The sequence below is a fragment of the Sceloporus occidentalis genome, unplaced genomic scaffold (genome assembly GCF_023333645.1).
Source record: "Sceloporus occidentalis isolate IW3139 unplaced genomic scaffold, rSceOcc1.0.p SCAF_6, whole genome shotgun sequence".
NCBI classification, from domain to species: domain Eukaryota; kingdom Metazoa; phylum Chordata; class Lepidosauria; order Squamata; family Phrynosomatidae; genus Sceloporus; species Sceloporus occidentalis.
In genome coordinates this window covers 62,571,506-62,591,804 of record NW_028316986.1, presented here as the reverse complement: position 1 = coordinate 62,591,804, position 20,299 = coordinate 62,571,506, and the positions used below count along the sequence as shown (strand labels likewise).

Below are 20,299 nucleotides of genomic sequence, written 5' to 3'. Positions count from 1 at the left end.
TCTGTCATTCTGCACTATTTTGGCGCACATACCCTTGTGCGTTCATACATGCACACATTACACCATCTTCAAATTATTGCTGTAATGTATTCATTTTCAACAGAGATTTCAATTTATTTTAGGATTTTAACTTTGCAAACATACAAGTTTAATAAGAAGTGCATGTAAGGTGGCAGCTTTAGTCCAGCTACTTTCAGGCATTCTTAAATGTTAGTCCTGATGAGGTGCTGGAGAAGGTGCCAAAAAGACAAACAGATGGGTCCTCGAAGTATCTCTGGAAGCCAGGTTGATTAAACTGATGAAACTGTCATATTTTGGCCACGTCATGAGAATGCTTGACTCATTAGAAATGACAATAATGCTAGCAAAGATGGAGCATATAGAAGAGAGAGAGAGGAAGACCACATGCTAGATGGATACACTGAATTAGAGAGGTCAGGGTCTTGGAGATATCTCATCCACAAGCTTGTCATGAGTGTGGGCCAACTAAAGGGCAGTTAGCAACAAACAAACATTGTCATTCTACTCTTGGTGCTTTAGAAGAGCCTAAATAGATTATTTTGCACCCAGTTACTGCCCCTCTTTCTTTCAATGTGTTCATATAGGATACTGTTCTCTGAGAACTCTTATTTTATTAGATATTGGAAACTGTCAGGGTGTGAGAAAAACTGTGTGTGTGTGTTCCCAGTGGCTATATCTGATGATAGCCCTTTTGCGTTTTGCTAGTTTTATGATTCATGGATCTCAGTTAAAGAAATGGGTGTGCCCCAACATTTGATTGTCCTGATGCATAATTTGTACTCAGGATAAAAGGTTACTGTTTGGACAAAATGCAATTGGCAAAGGAGGGGGGGGGCAGGCATTTTATCAGCCTATTTGTTTAATTTGTACACTGAACATATCATACATAAAGCAGAATTAGACTTGGAGGAGGAAAGTGTGGAAACTGAGGAAAGAACATCAACAAGACTAGGACTTTGAAGGGCAACTACGGTATGAAAAGAACTAGACAAGACCATAAAGTGTAAATCTGTATCAGTGAATATTAAAGTCAGGATTGTCCATGGCATTGTATTTCCCATTTCAATGTATGGTTGTGAAAGTTGGACAGTGAGGAAAGCTGATAGGAAGAAATCAAATCAAGCCTGACTTCTCCCTAGAAGACAAAATGACTGACCTGAGGCTGGTTACTTTGGCCATATCCTGAGAAGACATGACTAACTAGAAAAGACAATAATGCATTTGAAACTGGCTCCAGCCTCCTGAGCTGGACCCAGGATGCAAGATGGAGGCAGGGATTATTGTACACTAAATCGCTGCTGAACTGCTGGCTGCTATCACCTGGGTCCTAGCCACATTCTGCCAGCAATTTTTAGAAGTCAGAAAGCTTTCCAGCTTCTAAAAAGAGCTCACGGTTCACGACTGAGACCTGGCTGGGATCCAGGCTACTGGTGACTGGCAGTTTGGTGGTGATTTAGTGCACAATAATCCCCACCTCCATCCCACATTAAAATGCTGAACAATAAGGTCCTTAGTAAAGTAGAAGAAAGTAGAAAAAGAGGATGGCTGCATTCCAGATGGATAGACTCAATCCAGGAAGCTACAGCCCTGAGTCTGCAAGACCTGAGCAGGGCTGTTGATAGGATGACTTGAATGACATCTCATTCATAGGGCTGCCATAGGTCAAAGCCAACTTGACAGCAGTTAACAATAGCAAGAAATATAGTTTACATATGTATAAGGCTAAATTATACAACTAGAAGAAAGCATCAGTTTATAAGAGCCAGTATGTTACAGTAGTTTGAGGATTGGACTAGGAGATCAGGGTTCAAATTCCATACGGTCATGTTAAGCCACTGGGTAACTTTGGGCAAGTCACACTTTCTCAGCCTCAAAAGAAGGCAAAGGCAAATCATCTATGAACAAATCTTGCAAAGAAACCTTATCAGAGTTTAGCCTTAGAGTAGCCATAAGTCAGAAATAATTTGAACTAGACATAACAACAGAAAAGATAGTTTACAGTCTCGCTTGGAAGAATAAATGTATGTATAAAAAGCTGTGCACTTCAATCATTAGAGATTATCATACTGAGGGTAAGGATGGGAGCAAAGTGGATTGCTCTTGTCCTTATCCCATCCCATTCACGCAATCGGGGCAAAGATTATTAATTGGGGAAGAAGATGAAGTGGCTTAAAAGGCACTGAATATAGTTGTCCCAAAATTAAACACTTAAACATGTTGATTTTACTCCTGTTTGACCACTTTTACCAATTGCTTTAAAGGACATCTGTGTGTGTGTGTGTGGGGGGGGGTGTGTGAATGGAATTATTATAGTGGATTGGTGTGGTATCAGATGAAATGCACACTGAAGAAACATAAAGCTATCTTACTGGATCTGTATAGATGTATTTTGACTGGCTCAGAACTAACCCAGGTCAGCACCACCTACAAGAGATAATGCAGGACTGTTGTCAGGATCCCTCCTGTTACTTTTTGTGTCCCGATGACTCCAGTTCACTTTGACATAGGCTGTGGAATTGACTTGTAACAGTATTCTAAGTCTAGGATCACAGAGAATAACAATCTGCATTTCATGTAGACTGCTCATTTTTTATTCCAGTTAAAGTATGATTCCAGTTAATGTAATAGGATGATTGAACCCATCATGACTGCCAGTTGGTAGCCTCTTAGCATTGCCACCTAGACCTCTGCTAGAACTAATTGGTCATGAGTGTTGCACCCATATATTTCAGTAGCCTCTGCATACATTGCTGAAAGGGTTAAATGACTGAAACATTGCAGCATGCAGACTCCTAAACCTAAACCATATGGGAAATAAAGCCAGGATTTCAGTCAATCTGTGAGTCATGTTTTACTATCCTTAAAATTCCAAACAAGGAGCTGTCTGTAGAAGCTTTTGAAGCTCCAACAGTCCTTACCAAAGACCTAACAATACCAAATAAATAAATAAAAGAAAATTGAGAGGTCTTTCTCTTCTGATGGGACAGTGTGTCATTCAGATAAATCTGGCTTCATTTCTTTGCATTAAATTCTATGCTCCCTTTAAAGTCACTGACGTAAAGTATTTCTATATGATTTTGAGGTAATTTTATAAGATGGGAATTATTTCTTTCAAGAAATATTTAGAAAATCGCATTTCTAATAGTTTTCTAAAAATCAATGGGGAGAGGGTCTTACAAAGTACTAAATGTGAGCAGGATTCAGTTTTCCTCTTTCTTTAATAACATAGCAGATTCCTAAAATTTAAAGGAACAAATTTTGATATAGAATATATGTGGAAATATATTCAAAGATATAGCCATGTCAGTCTGTAGAATTAGTATGCAGAGAGATCTTGTAGCATCTTTGAGACTAACTGAAAGAAGTTGGCAGCATGAGCTCTCCTAGATTTAAGCCTACTTCCTCAGATCTATGTAGTGGAGTGGAAACCAGGGACAGAAATATATATGCCATTGCTATGTGAGAATGTCAGTTCAAATTCAAAATCCTTTGTGTATGGAAATGAAGTAGCAAGTCCAGTTTTAACATTGAACAAAGACATTGTGAACTGGCCAATGTGTATAGAAATGAAGAGGCAAGACTAGTTTGGCAATGGAAACTAGCCTGTACATGAAGAGAATAGTTGAGTGTAGGATGCCCCCCTGAGGATGGGGTCAGATAATGTTGAAATGTGTATAGTTAGTAAGGAAGCCATTATCCCTGTTCAATCCATTTGAATTAATATATTCACATATCAAAGGCATATATATGTCTGCCCCTGGTTTCCACTCCACTGTATGCATCTGAGGAAGTAGACTGAAGTCTACGAAAGCTCATGCTGCCAACTTGTTTATTTCAGTTAATCTCAAAGGTGCTACAAGATCTCTCTGCATACTGATTCTATAGACAAACATGGCTATATCTTTGAATGCAGCTCTGTGTGCGAGTCTCCCCCGCCCCTGTTTTTTCACTGGTGCTGAGAAAGTACATCAGTTTTGCTAGTAGAGACAACAGAAGTTAGAGACCACATGGGCTATCAAAACAAGTTTGTGTTTCACTGGAGCTCCTGCATTTGCTGTGAAATTGACTTAACGTAGCATTTGTTTAGGCACTGAGCCTATAAACACTTGGATGTATTTTTAACTTTGTAACCATGAATGGTCTCATTGATGTCAAGAACATTCACATGGTACTGTAGTTAAGCATGTTTACAAGTGTGTGTGATCTAAGCCTCAGCAAATTACTGTAGCTGAGTATCTCATGCCACAAAGTTTAGAAACATCATTTGTGCTCTTTGATTTGCATAAGTTGTGTGTGTTTTGAAAGCCTATCCTTCTGAGACAACTCAGAATTGTTGGTTTCCTACCAACAAATTAATAGTTATTTCAGTTAACTTTCCACAAATTGTTCATCTATTACCCAGCCAATGTGGTATAATAGTTTGAATGTTGGACTATCACTGTGGAGACCAAGGATCAAATCCCAACTCAGCCATGAAAACCCACTAAGTAAACTTGGGCAAGTTATACTCTCTCAGCCTCTCTCTCTCTCTGTGTCTGAAGGCAACCCTTCTCTGAACAAATCTTGTCAAGAACAACCTGTAATAGGCTCACTTTACTGTCACTGTAAGGCAGAAATTACTTGGATGCACACAACAACAGCAACAGCAAGGTCCTGACCATCGGTTTGACCCCACTGCTGCCAGTGGAATGCAACCTATTTTGTTTTAACTAGGAATTCTGAGTTGTCTGTTTAATGTTAATTCCTTTAGATACATTTATGAAATACTACATTTTCAAAATTATGTCCTTGTTCATTTTATGATTGTAGAAAATTAAAGCATGTACAGTAAATAGCTAGTATACATTCTTTTGAAGAAATTTGTTTTTAAAAAGCAACCCCAGTTTTTGGGGAAAAAATGTTATGAAGTCTGATAAAGTCCCATCATGACAAGACATTGATTTTGCTCCCTTGAGATTTTATTGTAATCTGTCTTCTAACAAAAAGTTAAGAGGAACATCTTAATAATGATGATTGGCTGCATTTCAACAATGAGTTTAAAACCATGATTGAAATTTTGAACAATGAGTTTAAAAACAGTGAACCAGGAGTGAAATTAGCAGTTTAACAGCAATTAAAAACAGTATTTAAAGTTGCTTTTCATGGATTTTTCATTTAACTATTATTATTTATTTTTTTATGTGAAGTTCAAATTTCAGCATAAGAACCGAATTCTGTACATTGGTGACCTGATGAATTCTGTAAATTGCTGGCAATTTACAGGATGAACAACACGGTCTGAACCATTTTCCCTGGGTACAACTTTAAATATAATGACCTAAATTCAGTTGCTAGTCCCAGCTACAGTAACCCACTGAATGCTTTGCTAAATGGGTAAACCAGTGGCTCAATAGCAATACTGTAGCTGAGATTAGCAATTGGACTTAAATTAATGGCTAACAAAATCTGTAACCTGGAGAGCCTTTTCAGTTTTCCTTCCATTCTTTTGCTGTCCTCTGTGGCCAGTTTAGCTTGCCAGGCATAGAAAAAGATACATGTTTCTGGATCATAAGAATATAGTGTCAAGTCAAGAGTGTTACTTGTACTTTTCCTACAAGTAGCTCATTTGAGAAGAAAAGAGTATATGTGTGTAAAACAAAGTTTCATAATGGAATTGGGACATGAGCTTAGACCATTAAATTGAGATGTCGTCTTACGTGACAATTTAGGATTCTCCCACATTTAGATGTTGTTAAATTCCTCTCAAAACCAAAATGAAACACAGTGTTCAGCCACATTTGTATTAAAGTCAATCTTTCAGACCAAGTGTTTTCCTATTATTTTGAATTGGGTACTCAAGTCTAAATGTTCATGAAGCTGCAACTGTGCACAAAGAAGCATGTATCGGAGTGGCATCTTTTATGAGGGAAGCCAGGTACATTTGTCAAGTGACATGCAAGTGAATTAGCCTAACCTCATTCTTCTCTCCAATCTATACAATCTGTCCCATTCTGCCCTTGATGATGTTTAGTCAAGCTAAAGTGACACTGACTGTGCAGTCCAAGACAGACCTGATAGCAATGTATCTTATGTTGGTTTTGCATGGTCCAGACAATCATTACAGGTCATTCTTGGTTTGCTGGAGCCAGCAGGTCATAGGATCAGACTGTAAGTGAAAATAAAGGGGTGGGGGGAAGAGGTAGTTTGTAATTAATAGCATTGTAATCCAAAATTGTTACTTCAATTTGCAGCATGTGAGACAGAAGCAGGCAAAGTTTGCCAGTTTTCTTTGGAAGAGCACATTCAACCCTTTAAAGACAACATGGAGAAATTCATTAGTCAAGGTAAATAATGACATGTCTTTTAACCTTTTCAAGTTTTATCAAAAGAAGGTTATAGAAACAATGTTTAGACATGGTGAGTAAAGAGTCTATTTATTTTGGAACCGTAGAAATGTGCAGATTAGCTTCATCAGATAGTCTTTCATTTCAAAACAGCTTTACCTGTGTGGTGTTCCATTTCTGAATGATAGTAGATGCAGTTGTCAGCTTTTAACTACAAACTAGAAAACAAATTACCAGCATTTGGTTCTTGACAGTTTCATAAAACTGGGAGCTGGAGCTTTGCTTTGACTTGTCTCCAAAGACATGGCTGCAGTTTTTAAAGTACCAAAAATATGGTATGCTGAGAACTTCTGGTTTATTTCACTTGCAAATTGCCTTTGAAATGCCACATGTTTTGGAAACAAAATCTAAAGAATTCTGTAAAATGCTTGGGTCACATTCACAGAAAGTGCCACAAATGTGGACTTACAGCCCATGGATCACTTCTCACTTCAATTTTAGTATTTTATTTTTCCCCGCTTGGAAACTGGCCAGAAAAACTGAAAGTCAGGCTTACATGTCCTGCAGTATTGAATATGCCCTTTTATTGTGCTTTTCTCTTCCTGGTGGATGGATGGATAGAAACAGAATATTCCTGTTACTATGATTGCTATTGTTATTATGAGTTGAGCCTCCTGCTTTGAAACTGAGATAGAAATACTGTGGTTCCCTTCAGCGATAGCCTCTCATTGAACATGAAACAGAGGTGCCTATATTTTTCTCTATCAAGGCTCACCTATAAGCTTTGGAACTAGGGATGTAATTCTTGTTAATTTCATTTTTTGAAAGAAGCAATGAGAAATTTAAGCTTTTTTTCCCCCTGCTGAAAGATTGTATGTATTCTGCAAAAATTCACACATTTTTCCCATGCAGAAAACAGCATTGTCAGCACAGAAAATATTTTTACACATTAATATGATTTTCTGTGCAGAAATTCTGTCTTGTGCCATAAATACTGTAGTTAGTTACTTAAAGGTAAAGGTAGTCCCTTGACATGAATGTTTAGTCATAACCAATTGTAGAGGGCTCATCTCTGTTTCTAAGCTGAAGAGCCGGTGTTGTCCGAGGACTGCTCAGGTGGTCATGTGGCCAGCATGACTGCACCAAATGCTGTTACCTTCCCACCGTAGCGGTACCTATTTATCTACTTGCATTTGTATGCTTTTGAACTGCTACTGTTAGTTACTTACTCTGCACAAAAATTACTAATTTTTATGTAGAAAAAACTTTGTACATAAGATACGCTGTTCCAAAAAAAATCATGCAAATTTTGGGCAAAATGAGATTCAAAGTGCAAAGATTCTCATCAGTCCAAATTTCTCTTCATCGTGGTTTCACAACACTTGAGAAACAGATTTTTGATAATTTTCATAATATTTCAAACTCCTATCCCTATTTGGAGCATTTTGAAAGTCTGCATCAGTAAATAATAAATATTAAAAAAAATAAAGGAAATAAGAGGTGAGCTTCCAGAGTTTTTGAATTATTATCTGTCTTGTTTCCAAAATCTAGAGTTGTAAAGAACTGTACAGCTGGAACTTATCATATCCTCCAATTTGTATCTTAAAGGTCTTTCTGATACATGGCAGTATCAGAATGCAAGGTCTGCTTATTTCTGGGAAAAATTCATGATTGTGTACAATTTTTAATATGTATGCATTCTGTGCATTTTTCAAATATGTTTTTTGCTCTTACCAAAATTTATTTATGCACTTTCTGTTGATTTTCTTTAGTACATACATTTTGAATGTATTTTTGTTGTGTGAATTGCATGATAAGCACAATAGTGTACAGACTGCAAATTACATTCAGATCTAAGAGGTGAGAATTCAGCAAATTCTGGTCATAAAGCTAATCTCCTATGCCTGTCTGAATCTAAACTGAAGGGAAATCCTTTTCCCCACTGAAAGTATCACTGTAGGCCCTTAACTGTTCCAAATGTACTTTCCATTACCAAACCCACTTACCCCTTCTCCTAACTTACTATTTAAGCTTCCCTTTGCTCTGTTGCCATAGCATGCTGATTTTCTTTGTTTACTATGACACAGTGGATATTCTTCCTAAGGCTATTGCAGTAGCAGTAGCCCTTGAGCACCTAGCTCTCCAATAGTTCCTTATGCTTTGTCCCATCACCATCTAACATGTCAGACAAATAGAGAAATATAGGAAATGCCTCCATCCTCTCATCTGTCTAGTCATTCCTGCCACCATTGTTACCACTTCAGAAGTTTCTTGGCATGGGGTCAGCTGAATTTTTCTGAGGCTGCAAATTACCTTAGAAAAACCTTCTTAGTTCTGCCAGTTTGTGGTGGCAGGGGAAGTTACATCATTTCTGATTATTTTAAGAGAGCTTACCCATTTGTAATCAGGAGACGTAAATATACTAGGAAATTGGTGTTGGAATGAACTGTAAAATTCATGGTGTCGGAATGAAATGTAAAATAGACCAGGAAACAGCTAGAAGATAAAGAAACTGTTAACTTAAATAAATATTTTTAACACTGAATTACTTACCATATATACTTGACTATAAATCAAGAAATATATGCCCCAAAATTGACCCTAAAATCCTGGATCAACTTATATATGGGTCAATACACTAGTACTGCTCAGAAAGGTCCTAAAACAAGCAAGCCTGATGCCTGTGTTTCCCCCCTTTCTCTCTCTCTCTCTCTCTCTCTCTCTCTCTCTCTCTCTCTGTGTGTGTGTGTGTGTAAGAGATTTCCAGTCTGATCTGGAAGCCTCCTCTTCCCAGGGTAGAAAATCCCCATTTAACGCCACTTGCTTCTCTTCCCAGTCCAATATGCAAAAAAACACACATTTTTCCCCCTTCTCATGTTAAAACTTCTCCTCCAGTACCTGGGAATTGGTGTTAGGTGGTTGGGAGACATCCAGAGAAAGAGAAGGAGGGACGGAAGTGATATTTCCCCCTTTCCATCCTACATTATAGCCCCTGAAGTTTTACCCTTGACTTATCCACGGGTCATATCAAAATCCATGATTTTGACCCTGACACCTTCCCTCAACTTATACATGAGTTCGACTTGTACATTAATATATATGATATCTCCAAACAATATGCCCTTGAAGTGGAGAAATTGTGATGAAGGAATATTCCCAACCACTTTTTGTCAAGATAGTGTGAATATGTGTACATGAACCCTCACAGCAGGAATAGGAATCAACTCCCATAGTTTTGAATTAACATAGTTTATGATGAGAAATTTTGGGAGTTTCAGTTCAACAGTTCCTGGAGAAAGTGTGACCCCTACTCCTCCCTTTAAGAGTGAATTATAGGTAAGTGAGCTTACCAGTCATTCTATGATTCTCCTCTACAAATACCCTCTTGGCTGATTTTCCCAGCTGGAATTACTTCAGAGCTTGGTTGGGAAAGGAGAAAAAAATCAAGTTACCATGCAGTAGTGGGACAATGAACAATGAATTAGCAGAGGGAAGGATTATACACTACTTTCATCTCCACTGCCTTACAAGAAAACTAGAGAGCTGAGCATACATTTTTTTTTACTATAGGACAAAATTTAGCACAGAAGAGAAGGATGTGTGTGTGTGAGAGAGGAGAGGGGTTGGAACTCTTTGGTTCAGTTCTGAAAGGCAATATAAAATCTTTTTTTGTTTTTATTTAACTGAAATTAATTCACACTTGAAAGAGTTCATGCAGTATTGCTCTTTCCTGCTTAGTTTTTGACAGCCTTTTGATCTCAATAGTTTTTCTAAAAGCTTTTGTTGTTTATGTAGCCATAATCAATGAGATGTTTCAGCTAGATGGCACACACAAAGATAATTTAGGAGGAAAAGAAGGGTAATTTTTGACACCTCTGATGATTTGTATGTTTATATAGGATGTGTTCTGGGAAAAATAAGATGGAATTCAAACATTTTCTGAACTTCAGTTCCTTGCAATTAACATTGTCTGAGTAAACTGTGTTTCAGTATGCAATATGTAGTTCATGGATTAAATATTTCTTTCATTTTCTTAGTCAAGCTGTTTATTTGCATATCTGAACTTTTCTTTGAAAGTGGATTTTCTGCATCACTCTTTACATTCCTGCAGGATCTCTCCCTATTTATACAGCTAGAAGTAAATGTGTAAAAATAATCTCGACATTAAATATTTTCCAATACATTAGGAACAAAGGCCCGAAAGGACACCCTTGTCAAGTGCGAGGGGTGCCTCGGGGCAGCCCTTCCAGATGCCCTGCAACCCTTGCACGTGATGGGGGCATCAAAATGGCAGTGCCCTGTACACATGGGCACCGCCATTGTTATGCAAGAGCCGTGTGGCATCCACATGGCACCGCACAGCACTTGCATAATGAGTGTGCCAGTGCTGCACTTGTTACGCCGCCACCATGGCGTAGAAAGAACCCACTTTTTGCTACCCCCTAAGTTGACTTGTTTGCTGCCTTTGAAAGCTATACAATTTCAGAGTGTTTTTCTCTTCTTGGCAGGGAGCAGAGGACATGTGCCCTTGTTCCACATTGATTTTGGGAATTTTCTTCATTGCCTTATGAGATTCAACTTTAACATGCTCAGATATATGTGACTGATAAATATATGTTCTGCCAAGATTAGATATGTTAGAAATGCAATAAAGAAACATAAGTAACATGGGGAGGATTTTTAAACACCTACCTACTAACAGACACATTGGTTGATACATCAGTAATATTTTGGCAATTCTGTTTGGAAATCAATATCCATTTCTGTACAGAAGAATGAGTAAGGAATGAATAGAAGTAGAAAATCTACAATATACATTGTTATCTATCAAAGCATTAAATAATTTCATTATAATAGTAACTATTTAGATTTGACAAGTATTTGTTATGGTAATTTTAAATGTATATTTTATTAGGTGTTTGAATTACAATATGAGATCTATGGTATCTGACTAGATTTTACTCAATAAGCATTTGTTCATGCTTGCTAGAAGAGCAAGGAATATCAAAAACAGTCCCATACAAATGTAAGAGTTCTGTTAGTTATTGATGATTCGACTCCTTATGTTATCAGAATCAAAACAAATTCATAAACTGGTGGGGCTAGGCTTCAAATCTGGTGTGCTTCACAAGGTGTTTCAAGTGTACAGTCTGAGGGGGAAGTCATTTTGACAACCTGCACACAGGAATTGTGGTACTCTTATCTGTCTTCAACCCACATTCAAAATAAAAAGTGATTCCAAACACTACGTCATAAATTGGTAAATTAAGAATATAAAAAACAATACTTCAGTGCTCTTGGACCTTTCCTATTAGATCATAACTACCTAAACAATCTAAGGATTCTGACATCACACCTCATTGGCATTACCCCGATAGCAACAAAACAAAGATCTGATCATGCTTGTACATTTTGTCTTGGTCAATTATGCACATTCCCTTTGTGTGTGTGTGTGTGTGCATATTTCCAAGTATGCAGAAAAATCTGCTTTTAATTGACTAATTCATATTAAAGGACAACCAAAATGTTTTTTTCAGGGCCATTGAGAAAGGTTTTTTTTTTTAAAAAAAAAAAAACAAACTCAAATGGTATCATCCAGCAGTGCCATTTCTCCACAAGGCAAGTGTAATGGGAGATTTTGATTTCATTCATCTGGATTGTGCATCTGACATGAATAATTGTCTGTATTTCCTTCTATGGCCAAATGATGCTGGCAGAATGGGAATAGGAAATATATGACAGACTTCAAAGGCTCCAGTTTTGTACCCTGTAAGCACGAGGATACCCTTGATAATCAGCATTACATATCATTGCTGTTGAGATCCCACTCTGATCCTGAATTGTTCATGTTGCTCACCTTCCCTCTGCAATTTGCCATGAGTCATGTCAAAGGCACTGATTTTGACACATGAGGAAACGTGGCAACACTTGGAAGTGATTCATAAGTGGAGTCTTCGGAAATTGGGGAAATATCTCCATTAGACTCTAAATGAAAAATGTAGAGTGTAAATGCCAATATTGTGCAGTATTTAAAAAAGGCATTGTGGACATACAAAACAAGCTTCAGAATGTAGGCAAGCAGATGAAAAGATTCTTGTCATCTTCCATCTTGGATTTCTCAAATGTGATCTATATTCAATTATACTGAGAAGTTGTTATATTCCCTTAAGAGTGAATAGGAGATTAAGGGTTTTGTTGTTGTTGTTGTTGTTGTTGTTTGCTGTTGCCTTTTACAGTATTTTGGCTGTGATTCAGCTGAAATGGCTTGAATTACTGAGAAGGCTTCAGGATAGACAGTGGCCTGAAACAGTAATAACAAGCAGCTATCACTGGATCAAGAGTGAAACTAAGAATAATGCTAAAAGAGAAATTTGAGGACACAGTTTCAAACAGCTTTTGATTCCCTGCAGCAATTTTTTTTCTCCCTGTAGCCTTGGAGACTCCCAATTCATGGCAAGTAAGTAACCTACTGCCAGGACCTATCTGAAGTTTGTTCTTGCACCCAGGCACCAAGATCTCAAATGTTTCATAGGTCCCAAATGTATCTCCCACTGTCACTTTCTCCCAGAAACCTTAAACTTTCATAAACTTAGAAGCTAGCATTTCTGTCTTTTGGACTAGTAGACAGACAATGCAAACACTATAGACATGATTGAGAGAATGAAGTATGCTTCTTCTTGATTTCTTAAGCAACGCCAGCAGCATAAAGGCAGGAGTAAAATCAAGGTTTGCCAATTCTTCAGATATCTTTTGATATCAGAGCAATTGTTAGCCAATGGCCCTTTGCTCTCTTAAATAATCCAGGTTGAAGAATCCTTAGTTCTCCAGACATTTTGGCCTGCTTTCACAGTCTACAGTTTATAGAGGATGAAATATTTATCATCCTTGATCAAGCATTGACATAGAAGTGCATCCAGAACTTAGTTACCAGCTAGCTCAGTGTTGACTTTTTCCTTTATAAGTGCCTCTGTGTTAAGTTCCAGTCATGTTGGCTATAATCTCTTTTTTGCCTGTGATTCATGCTAGTATAGCTCAGTTTACTTCCACCGTGAAGACTTTATCTGACCATACTTTTTTTAAATGGAACTGTGAAAAAGATCTGCAGGCATGCAGCACTGCAGCTTCTCTTGTTAACAAATGAGTCATCGGTTCACCAGAAGTGTAATGGCAATCAGTGTTCCATTGCAATGGGGGGGGGGGGGGACCTGTGGACCTTCCAGAAGTTGTTGGACACTAATCACCATTATCCTCAGTTAGTATGGCCAGTGTTTAAGGATTATGAGTGTCACAGCCCAACAGCACCTGACAGGCCATGGATTTCCCACCCTCATTTTATACCTTTATATCTAGCTAGCTGGTAGCTAGGTAGCTAGCTATGGTTTTTTTTGTAGAATTGCAGTGGGAATTGCTGTTATTTAATTTTACTTAACTTTTCCATGCTTAAGCAAAGCAATAAAGAATCTGTTAATAATTTCTGAACATTTTACAAGTTCTCAGCCTGTTTTTGCTGATTGAACCATTAACAAACAGTTCTTCAGTAATGTTGCTGTGCTAATTAAAAACATTAATGAAATATTTGGTTTCATCATAATCAGAGGCTAGAGTACTTTATATTCTATTCATGGCTTGGCTTCCATAGTCTTGGCTTCGACATGTTTTAAGAAAGGAAGTCACCTTGTTTACCCTCCTTCTCATTACATTTGATTTGTCAGCTTTTCCATTGTTAAAATGGTATCCTTACCCCGACAAGTCTTAGCACTTTCCAGTACCAAGCTTTTTTAGGCTGGCTGAGGAGAGCCCCTTTTCATCCTATAGTAACTTCCATTTTTGATGTTGTAACTCAAAATGGAATCAGTTCCTTGTCTGGAATGTATGTAGATTCATGCTATAATCTAAATTAATCTTGGTACAGATACTGTGGTTGTCCCACCCTCTTTTTTTACATGCTAGTAATACTTTTTCCAGAATTTTTCTATTTCTATATAAGTGCTTCAATTATATATTGTTCCACCTTATGCTTTCCAACATTATTATTTTACTAAAGGTAAAATCCAGTGACTTTGACAATGAAATTAATTGATGAACTGTTCCCTGTGGCTTCATTTATTGATCAGTAATTTGAATTGTCCACAAAAGTTTTTCCCCAGCAAATCTGGGTCATTTCTAGGTCTAAACTATATATATATTTATCTGCAGGTGCCTGACAATATATTGGACCCAAAGTTTGCTTCTGTGTTCTCTTGACTTATGTGGAGCAGGGAAGAGAAGGGTGTTTTTTTACCAACTCCTCTTCCCTTGCAACCTCCAGCATCACTTCCCTAGCTATTTGGAAGGATTTTCAATGCATATTTCAAAGACACATGGGCATGAGGCAGGGACATTATAAACTTCCTCTGTTCATCTGCCACCACTGAAAATGCTCCTGTGAACTTTTTAGCTCTGTAAATTTGATGACATTTTTAAAAGCTGTCTTTGGCCTGTGAGAAACACTACATCAAGTAGCAATAGCAGTAGCACGTACATTCCTAGACCACTTATCAGTGCACATAAGCACTCCCTAAAAATTTACAATGTGTAAACTAATTGCTCCCAACAAGATGGATATTCATTGTAGCAATGAGTATCATTGTAGTATCAGCATTTAACCACTGCACCGCCAGGGCTTACTTTGTTTCAAAATTCCCTCAGTATTTCACTATTGTATCGCATATGATGTGAACAGCTTCATTATGATGATACAACTAAATACTTCTTAGTATTTATTTATTAAAATATTTATAGTCCACCCTATATCCAATAATCTCAGGGCAACAGGATATTAAAGATATTAAATGTAAAGATATTAAACAGGATATTAAAGATATTATTTGGCTTTTTCCTGTTACTGTCTTTTTACAGAACATGCCTCAAATTCCATGCTGTAGTTACTATTTTTAGTCATCTTCATCTCTTTTGGTTTTTTAACCTTATCAATAAGTCTTTAAAAAAATAAAATTAACAGTGTGATGTTGAAGATTTAAAAATTAGATCTGGGGCCTATGTTCTGGGATAAAAAAGCCTTTGGAATTGTGTCAACTGAACATGAAAGAACAAGGGGAGGGGAAAAAATGTGGCTGCTCGATTCATCGGGCAGGCCGTGTTGCCGCCGGGAGCTTTGCCACTGCAAGGCTGCAAATGGGCTTGGTTGCGCCCCAGTGTTCCTTGCTGGGATGCTCAGGCCTGGGATTGGTGGCCAGGGTGGAAATCAGAGGGACATCCGCCTCCCGATGCCTCTCCGGGAGGCGTGGGGTCCCTCTCTATGGTCTCCCCAGGACCTCCAGGGCGGCTAATTCGTCGATTGGCCTTGGGGGCGGGGCGACTTCTCTCCTGGCTCCTCCCACATACTAGCTTATTTAAGGCCGCGTGGCTTCTTGCTTGGAGCCATTTTGCTGCTCGCTGCTATTGCTGCTCGGTGCCATTTGCTGCTCGCTGCTGTTGCTGCTTGGTGCCATCTGCTGCTCGGTGCCATCTGCTGCTTGGATCTAGAGCTCAAGGCTTGACTCTTTTCCTGGCTTTAGGCTATGGAATTCTGGGAGTTGGAGTTTGTTGTGGGGCCCAGAGCTCAGGCTGGGCCCCTTTTCCTGGGTCAGGCCTTCCAATTCTGGGAGTTGGAGTTTGTTGGGGTCCCAGACTTGACTTTTTCTGGCTGACTATGGAATTCTGGGAGTTGGAGTTTGTTGTGGGGCCCAGAGCTCTGGGCTTGACTCTCCTGGCTGTAGGCTATGGAATACTGTAAGTTGGAGTTTGTGGTGGAGCCCAGAGCTCAATGTTTGACTCTTTCTGGCTGGCTTTGGAATTCTGGGATTTGAAGTTTGTTGTGCAGCCCAGAGCTCAGGCTGGACTCTTTTCCTGGCTCAGGTCATGCTATTTTGAGAGTTGGAGTTTGTTGGGGGCCCAGAGCACTTGGCTTGACTCTTTCTGGCTGGCTATGGAATTCTGGGAGTTGGAATTTGTTGTGGGGCCCAGAGCTCTGGGCTTGATTCTTTCCTGGCTGCAGGCTATGGAATTTTGGGAGTTGGAGTTTGTTGTGGAGCCCAGAGCTCAATGCTTGTCTCTTTCTGGCTGGCTTTGGAATTCTGGGCGTTGAAGTTTGTTGTTGTGGGGCCCAGAATGCCAGGCTTGACTCTTTCCAGGCTGTTGGCTATGGAATTCTTAGAATTGGAGTTTGTTGTGGAGCACAGAACAAAAGCTTTACTCTTTCTGGCTGGGTATGGAATTCTGGTAGCTGGAGTTTGTTGTGGGGCCCAGAGCTCAAGCTGGACTCTTTTCCTGGTGCAGGCCATGCGATTCTGGGAGTTGGAATTTGTTGTGGGCCAAGAGGGCAAGACTTGACTCTTTCCTGGCTGTTGTCTATGGAATTCTGGAGTTTGAATTTGTTGTGGTGCCCAGAGCTCAAAGCTTGACTCTTTATGGCTGACTATGGATTTCTGGGATTTAGAGTTGGTGGGGGCCCACAGCTCAGGCATGACTCCTTTCTGGTTGGCTATGGAATTATGGGAGTTAGCGTTTGTGGTGGAGCCCAGAGCTTATGGCTTGGCTTTTTCCTTGCTGGCTATGGAATTTTGTGAGTCGGGTTTTCTGGGGGCCCAAATCTTTGGGCTGGACTCTTTCCTGGCTCAGGCTATTTTATTCTGGGAGTTGGAGTTTGTTGTGGGGCCCAGAGCTACAAGCTTGAGTCTTTTTGGGCAGGCTTCCCAGCAGGCCCTCCGATCTGGATGCTCTGCCCAATCAACTGCTGGCATTTGGAATGGATCAGCCAACTCTGATGCCAAAAGATCTGGGGGCCTTAGTTAATTTGCTGATGTCCTGCTTTCACTTTCCATTTGCTTTATCTGCTTTCCACCCACATGCGCTCCTCCCCTTAGCAATTGCTTGTTATTGCTGTTTGGCCTGGATCGGTTTTGCCTGCCAATTGTCGGATCTTGGATTTTCTGCTGTGATAGATACCTGTTGCCGTGATTCCAGATGTATCTGTGCTACTGATGGCTATTTGGCATTTGGGCTTTCCTCCTGAACATGTGGAGGACATTCAAAATGGTCTGACAACTGCTTAGTTGCTATCTGGAATATCGCAGATTCAGCCTTGATGGGCTGGTACAGGTCAAGGGAATTCACTGGCTGTGCTGCCTGCCCTTGGACTCTGGTGTTGGACTTCTGTGCTTGGGGTGGTAGGGTTGGCGGAAGGCGTTCCTGCGGAACGGCCTTTTGTGGCGGCAGCATAGGTTGTGGATCTGGTGGGCGTGGTTTCCAGGGCTGCATAGCACTGGTTCGGGAGTCCCTTTGGGACACAGGAGTGCTGGGGGCATGCGTTGTGGCCATTGCGGGGGCCACAGCGTGACAGCCTCTCCTGGTGACTAGGGGCTTGATTAAATACATGCAATCGGATGGTTGCATGGATGGATATATGGCGTTCCCTTAGCTCCTAGGCCATCCCGAAGCCTGGCCGTTACCAGGTAACAGCGGGTTGTATGATGAGTTGTGGCCTTTCCTCCATATTGCTGGCTCCTGCTTTTCTTGTAGTGGCAGCCTCCCAGGCAAAATGCGGCCGCCCGATTCATCGGGCAGGCCGTGTTGCCGCCGGGAGCTTTGCTGCTGCAAGGCTGCAAATGGGCTTGGTCGCACCCCAGTGTGCCTTGCTGGGGTGCTCAGGCCTGGGGTTGGTGGCCAGAGTGGAAATGGGAGGGACATCCACCTCCCGAGGCCTCTCCAGGAGGCATGGGGTCCCTCTCTATGGTCTCCTGGGGACCTCCAGGGCGGCCGATTCGTCGACTGGCCTTGGGGACGGGGCGACTTCCCTCCTGGCTCCTCCCACATACTGGCTTATTTAAGGCCACGTGGCTTCCTGCTTGGAGCCATTTTGCTGCTCGCTGCTATTGCTGCTCAGTGCCATCTGCTTCTTGGTGCCATTTGCTGCTCACTGCCGTTGCTGCTCGGTGCCATCTGCTGCTCGATGCCATCTGCTGCTTGGCTCACCCACCCACCCACCCTCCCTTGGGTGCGTGTTTTTTCATGTCACAACTTCAGGGGTGGCAGCATAGGTCGTAGATCTGGTGGGCGTGGTTTCCAGGGCTGCATAGCATTGGTTCGGGAGTTCCTTTGGGACACGGGAGCACTGAGGGCATGCATTGTGGCCATTGCGGGGGCCACAGCATGACAGCGTCTCCTGGTGACTAGGGGCTTGATTAAATACATGCGATCGGATGGTTGCATGGACGGATATATGGCGTTCCCTTAGCCCCTAGGCCATCCCGAAGCCTGGCCGTTACCAGGTATTACGGTTCATCATACAACAGCGGGGTGTATGATGATCCAGATTCAGACCTCATGCTTTGGGCCAACCCTACTTTGCTAGCTGGTTGCTTAATAAAGTTGTGGCCTTTCCTCCATATTGCTGGCTCCTGTTTTTCTTGTAGCGGTGGCCTCCCAGGCAACTTACTCTAATACTCCACTATCTTGGCTGCCTCATGATAGTGCTTTGCATGTGTTCAGTCATTTGTTTCTATGTGTTTGTGAGTAATCATTGACCATTAATTTGGAATTCTGATATCGTCTTTAGCATCATGTTCCATATCCAGTGTTATGCCACTGGTGTTTGACTCATGCCATGGACATTTCTGTCATGTGTTCTCTTTCTTAGCCTCCCGCTTATCTCCTGACTGCTCCAGAAGGTCCCCACAGGGTGTGGATCTCTCTTTCTATAAAAGAACATTTTAATAGTTTGGTCTGTTCTGCCTGGATGACAGTTTTGTAATGTAACATTTTAGTACTCTCAGAAAATAATTTGGGCAGCATCTGTCCCACTTTTAATGGTTACACACTGGAAGTGTAAGATTTTATAAACCACTTAAGCAGGCAAAATGGTAAAGGTTTGCAGCCTGTTCAAATGATCCAATTGGAACAAGGTGATCCTGGCAGAGAATTTGCGGATGGCTTTGTTTTGTGCAGTATATTCTAACTCTCCATTCTGCACCAGTAAATGACTAAGCAATCACAGACATTTAGCAATGTACATAAGCTGATTGGAGACAGCTGCATATTATATATAAGAGTACAATTTAACATTTTTAATTGAGAAATATTTAATCTAAGATAAATTGCAGCTACACTTCAGAAAAAAGTTATCAGATGACTTCACTTTGTTGTGTTCTACTCCACTCCAATCATAATTCATTTTAATTTTACATTTCAGTGGGTTTTTTTAAATAAATGGCTATGAAGTTCATTTTTTTGTTTCACCTGCTCTCATACCTAATTCTCAGAGTTGTCTTCAGTGAATTTAACATATGTCATCACTAAAATGCAAGTGACATGAAAGCATTGGAGTCAGTGTCATCACATGTTGTGCCTGCATTGGCAAAAAAAGTTGCACTAGTTAAGGAGGAAAATGTCCCCCACTTCATTAATTCTAAGTGTGAAGGAACTGTGTAGAAGGAAGCATCCGTATGGACCCCAAAACATCTCTCATTTCTGTGCATTGCACAAGCTGGACTGGTTTTTTGTTGTTATTGTTGCATTCTTCTTATGAGTTGTTTTTAGCACAAAATTTAATTTGATTCCTTCTCTCTTCCCTGCTTCATAATCTCCATTCCAGATATTAGGCATACCTATGGTCAACAGTAACAAGTCTTCACCCAAAATGTTTTCCAGTGATGAATTTCTGCGACTGATTATTTTTTAATTGAGAAAATCAAAAACTACACCGTGAGAATATATCAGACCACAGAAACATGTTAGGCGGAAGGAAAGTGGCTCCAAAAACTTGCAAGAAATTTTCTTGGGGCAATGTGTAGATCTTTTCAAGAAAATAACATTTATAAAAGATTCCATTCAAGATCACCATATATAATAAAATGTTTGTTTTATAGAAAGTACTGAGAACAGGTAAAAGCCTATTAACTTCAGAACCCTAGAAGGAA

At 40.1% G+C, this 20,299-nt stretch overlaps 1 protein-coding gene across 1 annotated transcript in view; it reads left to right on the top strand.

Moving 5' to 3' along the window:
- The window catches only part of FMN2 (formin 2), a 231,538-nt gene that overhangs the window by 174,922 nt on the left and 36,317 nt on the right, over window positions 1-20,299 (top strand). The window contains exon 14 of the mRNA XM_089529847.1: window positions 6,252-6,344. Coding sequence (XP_089385973.1) covers window positions 6,252-6,344 — 93 coding nt within the window. The remainder of the gene's footprint in view (window positions 1-6,251; window positions 6,345-20,299) is intronic.